This window comes from Strix aluco, chromosome 2, assembly GCF_031877795.1.
Source record: "Strix aluco isolate bStrAlu1 chromosome 2, bStrAlu1.hap1, whole genome shotgun sequence".
NCBI classification, from domain to species: Eukaryota; Metazoa; Chordata; class Aves; order Strigiformes; family Strigidae; genus Strix; species Strix aluco.
Window position 1 is genome coordinate 42,825,293 of NC_133932.1, and position 6,401 is coordinate 42,831,693.

The 6,401-nt window shown below is 41.9% G+C and overlaps 1 protein-coding gene across 7 annotated transcripts in view; it reads left to right on the forward strand.

The window, feature by feature from the left end:
- The window catches only part of BCOR (BCL6 corepressor), an 82,534-nt gene extending 76,429 nt beyond the window's left edge, over positions 1-6,105 (forward strand). For all 7 annotated transcript variants that reach the window (XM_074814555.1, XM_074814552.1, XM_074814550.1 and 4 more), the window contains 4 exons: positions 2,049-2,194; positions 3,359-3,436; positions 3,646-3,796; positions 4,986-6,105. In XM_074814555.1, coding sequence (XP_074670656.1) covers positions 2,049-2,194; positions 3,359-3,436; positions 3,646-3,796; positions 4,986-5,280 — 670 coding nt within the window. In that variant the 3' untranslated portion in view covers positions 5,281-6,105. The remainder of the gene's footprint in view (positions 1-2,048; positions 2,195-3,358; positions 3,437-3,645; positions 3,797-4,985) is intronic.
- The last annotated feature ends 296 nt before the right edge of the window (positions 6,106-6,401 follow it).

Consider the following 6,401-nt stretch of genomic DNA (forward strand, 5'->3'; position numbering starts at 1 on the left):
AGATGCTTGCTGACAGCCAGAAACACCCGATATATCTTAAGCTTCCGTGTCAGCACCCCTATTATTTGTTACCTCTTGTGTTGGTATCGCCTGGGATATGTAGCACCGGCCGGGTCCTGGATGCACTGGGGGCTGCGTAGACACGCGATGCTGCAGGAGTCCCTGTGTGGAAGAGCTGTGTTCATAGGTGGAGGTGGGAGGGTGAGGCTTGTGGGGGACCCGGGGAATGCTGATGTCTCCAGCACCGTATGTCTCAAGAGCATCAGATAGTTTCAGTCTTGTGTTAGAGTCTTCCCTGAGAAACTGAGAAGGGATATCCTGACCCTTTGCAAGTGATCCTCACGGACCTCTCTGGTCTTAAAACTTGAAAGTGGCTTTCCAGAGAGCGGCACATCAGGCTTTGAAGCCACGCACATGTTGTGCTCTCTGGTGCCGGGGGTCTAAGAGGTAGCTCAGCAGCTTGAGGATCACCTGCTTGTTTTCTGTGTTGGTGACCTGGGGTGTGCAGGAGGCAGGCATTGTGGGATACGCCATCTCTCCATCCGCAAACTTTCCGAGTGCACCTCCTCATGTCAATATAGTGTCCATATGCCAAAACCAAAACTGCATTCAGCTTTGCAGCAAGATGGGGGCAAGCGAGAGTGCTTCACATGTGAGAGATGTTAATCACCCTAAGTCACAGCCTACTCCAAGTAGGAGTAAACACACCTGGAACATACTTCTTTTTGAGATGGATTTGAGTCCCTCTCCTACCAGCAGCGCTATGTGATAGATGGGAAAACAGTGGTGTGCCTTCCTCTTTTGACTGGTTTAATCTGCTTCTCCTCTGCCCTGAGCTCACATGGATGCCAGCCCATACCAAAGTGGTGATGACATAGAGGGGACATGGCTGCGTGTGGCAGAAGGGACGTGGCCTCCTAGCAGAGGGAGTTTCAGCCGTGGTTGTTAGCTGAGCATTGCTCGGCAGATTAGTAGACGGAGTTTGCTTGTCTGTGCTTCCAGATGACTTCTCCTTGTAATGTCATTCTGAAAGCTTTCCTGGAGGGCAATACGTGATCCTAGTTAAAGTCCTTCCTTACTTCTCTTGCCTTTAACAAGGCTTTCAAGCTCTCAAAAGCTTGTTGGAGGGCAGTGGTGTTGACAGCCTAAAGGAGGAGGTGTGTAGAGTTGAGCTGAACTGCCATGATCACTGGCAGTTCATCTGCTCATCGCCGTCTAAGGAAAAGATGGGATTTTAACACATCTTCATTAGTCTGAAGGGTAATATGTTCTACTTCCAGACAACTCCCCGTTACGTATAATCAATTTTAAAGGCAAAAGTTAATGCGATTTATAATTAGCGATAAGGAATTCTAAACCTGGAATTGCAGGCATGCGTATTAATGAATAATCCTTCTGTAGGCTCACAAAATCTATGTCTGAGCTTGTATAGATTGCTCATGCCATGTAAAATGTGTTAACTTCTGGGTGGACTAAACTTAAAATAACATGTTTTTCTATTCTCCAAGTAGAAGGGTTGAATTGTGCTGCAAATATATTCACAAGTACTATTTAAAGAGGATATAGTGCAGAAGTTTAATTCCCAGCAAATTTTCATAACTTATTTCTGTGTACATAATTTAGGAGCTTTGGGTAACTGATTTCCGTGCTTGCCCAGAGGCAGGCTGAATGAGCCTTACTCCACAACACACTGTTAAATTGGCAGAGATTTGGAACGGTAGAGTGACTTGCAGCAAAATTATGTTTGTGAGGCTTCATGCAAACTCCTGCTTTCTGTTACAGTGGTGTAATTATTTTACTAGCCCTCGAAATACGTACGACAATGAATAGATGTAACAGAAATATCTGCCCCGAGCAGTGCAACTGTGAAAAGACAAGAAGGGAGGGGATGATGTGCAAGTAAAACTGACAATGAGGTGATTGGCAGCTGTATTAATAGTGTTATTTGCTATAAATAACTTTGATCCGAAGAAGTTTCTTTTCAAACACATTTGTTTAATACGATTGAGTCAAAATGTAACACCATGATGTTTTTTATTTCTCCCTAGACCAATCCATGATGCAGTTGAAAACGATCACTTGGAAATTGTCCGCCTTTTACTGTCTTACGGTGCTGATCCAACGCTTGCGACCTACTCTGGGAGGACCATTGTGAAAATGACCCACAGCGAGCTCATGGAGACCTTCCTCACAGGTCTGTGGCCACGTTGCGTGGGGCTTTGATGGTCATGGCAAATGGGGGGCCGTTCCCTGGCCCCGCAAAGTCCCTGCCGCCTGGCAGGGATGGCTCCACGCCAAGGAGCGTTAGGGTAGGCTGCAGTAGCTCCCTCTCTGCCTGCAAAAACCTGGTGGCTGCAGGTAGGAAGCATAGCCATGCATGGGGGCTCCTTCTGATCGAAACTCTTAATAAGTCATGAGGATTATGCTAGTGTCAGATCTGATAGGTAGGTAGGTCAGCAGGCTGTTTCAGTGCCTTAAGTTTTCTGCTTGAAGTGGAAACAAGAAACTTGCCAAAGTGAATAGCTGTTTGTTAAATATAATTATGTTTCCCATGGTCTTGCTTTTTATCCTTCTAGGAGCTGTTACTTTGCAAATTCTGTCTCATTTTGTATCTGAAATGTTCTAAAACTGTATTAAAGGCACTTGTCTTTAAACATGTCCATGTTCTAACATGGTTTTAGTTTTTTTTCCTGTTAGTTTTTATAAAGACATTTTTATTTCCTAATAACTTATCTCTGAAGATGTTTGCAGTGTTCACAGTCAGTGAGTTTAAGTACTTATCCACTTACCTGTTTAAATGGTGCAGTGTAGAAAGCACAGTAAAGTCGAGTATCTTGGACTTCTTAGCGTCTTGAATCCCAGTATCTTTTCATCAACTCAACTAGCAAATCTCCTAAATTATGTCTGTAGAAAAGAAATAGATCTTCTGAACGTATCTGTGTGGAAAAACCTTTTCCATCAGTTTCTTTGGGGTCGCTGTTTCACCCCCAGTTTGGTGTCCAGAATAACTAGGCAGGCTAAAAGTGTGTTACACACTATCTTTCACAAAAGTAAAATTCCACCCTCAGTTTATGAAGCTTAAGGTTGGGTCTGTCCCTGTTAGACCTTGGTTGATTATTTGATGTGGTGGGTCATTATTAGATGCGATGGGAGATAAAAGTGAATTCCAGGAATATTTGCGAGAGTGACGTATGTGTATATGCTGTTGTTTGTAGCATGTGCATCAGGAATACGGTGTGGGTTTTTTTGATGGAAGATATGGAGGATACATAGTGAGGCTGTATGACACACAGTCTGCTAAACTTGCCAGCTTTTTGTTCTCATCAGTATGTTTTTGTTGTTGTTTTTTCCTCTCCAGAGTATTTAACTGACCTGCAAGGTCGAAGTGTTGATGACCCTGGTTTGTACTGGGATTTCTATGGCAGCTCTGTGTGCGGTGAGCAAATGTTACCCTTTATTTCTTTGTATGCGGAGACTTTCAAAACATGTGGCACGTGGGGGTGGGGGCTGTTTTGTTTTTATGGTAGAGGAAGCTAGGAAGGAAGCAAACTGATTTTATTTACAGATCACGTTATTGGAAGAAAAAGCAAGACCTGCAACAGTCTCTTCAGTGCTGACTTAGCACCTGTATTCAATTTTATTTAGATCCAAAAGACGAATCTGGATTTGACATCTTGGCAAATCCTCCTGGCCCAGGTGATGAAGATGAAGATGGCTTTAGCGATGTGTTTGAATTTGAATTTTCGGATGAGCCTCCCTTGCCATGTTACAACATTCAAGTGTGTCTCTCTCAGGGGTAAGAACAAATGCAGGGTTTGGGGTAAAAATAGCTGAGATGATCTGCTTGGGATGGCAGCAGTTTGTGTCTGTGGGGAAATGCATTTGCATTTATCTAACGTAAATGAGAGAGCGAGACCGTAACTGCCAGGCTTTTTAGAAATAAGCTAATAGGAAGTGAGAGGGGGAAAGGGCTGTGTTTTGAGTGCCATACTCCTGAGCTGAACACATGACGTTTGAACAGAGATTCCTTCCCTCATCCCAGGCAAGCATCTTGGTATAACATCCCAAAATACAAGTGCTTCTAGCACTTAAATTTGGATATCATGTTTGTAAGGTGTTCTTAATTTTACTTAATGGGCTTTTCTGTTTTGCTGAGTGGACATGCTTTTGTGGATGACAAAATGACACCATTACTGCTGTTCTAGACTTTGCAGCAAAACTGGTTTAAAGCCCTGAGTCATGTCAAACAAATAAACATCTTGCAGAAGATACTATGATACTTGATAATAAACAAAGACCTGGAAAATTTTATCATCAGTTATATTCAAGATAAAAATTAGTTTCGTAAACAGTTACCGTTTGTCATTTGCACCAGTTTTGATGACAGCTGTTGGGTGTTGGGAAAATAGTTTTAAATATTAATCATGCTGGAGTGTGGATTTTAGCATGTTTTTATTATTTGGGTGATGGATGTAAGTTAAGTTCTCTGAAGTGGACAAGTACAAAGATTGAATTAAAAAATTGTATTCTTAATCTGAGAAAAACCCCCTCTGTTGACTTGTATTTAGTACGGAGACCTCTGCAAGTCAGAGGTGCTGAAATTTCTGATTGTAACTCTAGGCCATTTCATAACTTGCTAAATGGGAGTTGGGCTCAGCCCGGCAAACCTTTAACCGTGTGAGCAGCCGTCGGGATGGCTGCTGACCTGTGCGTGCGCTCACAAACCCTAGGTTTGTAGGCTCCAGTGCCCCTGCACGCCTGGTCCCCCTCCTTCCCCAAAGCTGCTGGCAGCAGTACTATGAGTAAATATGTATGCGCCTGCACATCTGTTATATTTGACCCCCTGGGCAATGGCATTGATTTCAGGGGGTTTGTTTGTGCGGGTACAGTCGGGGAGGGTTTGTCACACAGCAATATGGTGAAGAGTCAAGAAGCTGGTGACTTAATGTCAGTTATTGGAGCCTCTTTCTCCTTCACTTCCACAGACCACGAAACTGGCTTTTGCTCTCGGACGTGGTGAAGAGGCTAAAAATGTCATCTCGCATCTTCCGCTGCAACTTCCCCAATCTGGAAGTTGTCACCATTACGGAGGCAGAGTTTTACAAACAGACTTCCCTCAGCCAGTTGTTCTGTTGCGCTACGGACCTTGAAGCTTTTAACCCGGAGAGCAAAGAGCTGTTGGACTTGGTAGAGTTTACAAGCGAACTCAAGACTTTGCTCGGCTCCTCGCTTCACTGGTTGCATCCGCACGAGGAACCTCCCTTCGACATCCTCTGGTGAACCATCAGGCCGTTTAATGTACAGTGCTCTATACAGTTACTTCTTTATGTATATGTGTTCAAATGCAATTGTTTCTGTAAAGAAAGGACACTATTAAATATGAAAATATCTTTCCTTTATATAAGAGATCTGAATTCCAGTTGGATGGATTTTGGAAGAATTTTTTTTTAACTTCAATCAGTTTTTACAAAATTGTTATATAATGTTTCTTTAAATGCACACAGGCTTTGGGATAAGTTTGTTATTACTCGGAACACATTTTTTTTTTAAAGAACACACCCACACATTGACTTTGTTTCATACAAAGCACTGATTACACAGAACATACTTTTCTAGGTGATGTGATCAAAGTCATGTGGCTTGTTTGGGAGATAGAATTCAGTAAGGCACTTGGTGATATTATTTTTGTTTTTTTGTTTACAGAATTACCTGCTTTGGCCAGGTAAGCACTATTGAATATAATTCAATAGTTTGTAATATAAATTAAACCATATCCATACGCATCAACTAATTGTAAGAACTTTTATATCCTAATTTAAAAGCTGTGAAATTTAGTTTTCACACATCAAACCGGATTGTTTATATATGTTTAAACATTTTATGCTCTTTATTTAAAGAAGACTTTGAACTATTTTTTCTGTACCTTGTAAAATATTGAAAAACTAACATATGTTGAAGTTGCTTGAAACTGTACATAAACTAAATTTTCTGAATTGTGTGTTTATGTTTGAGATCTGTGTTTTAACTTTGTAAGTAAATCTCCTGCCTTTGTATTTATATTTTACAAAAATTTTCTTAAAGGCAATAAAACTGTTGAGAAATGAAGGGGCTAAAGTGACTCCCGTTAATTCCGTGCCTGGTTGCGAAATGAGCTCCGACTCATTAATGTTTATGAAAGGAGGCTCCACAAGCCGTTCCTGAAGCGAAGCAGAGCTGGCACAGGTGCCAGCAAGCAGCTGATGAAATCTGAGGTGGAATCTGCATTGGCTTTCTAAATTCAAGGTTACAAGAAAACATCAGACAGGCACCTTTTGTAGGACAGAGGTTTAAAAGTGGCATTCACAATACTTTCTGCATTGCCTTTTAGTTAAAGAATTGTGAATAGGTTCAATTATTTTTCC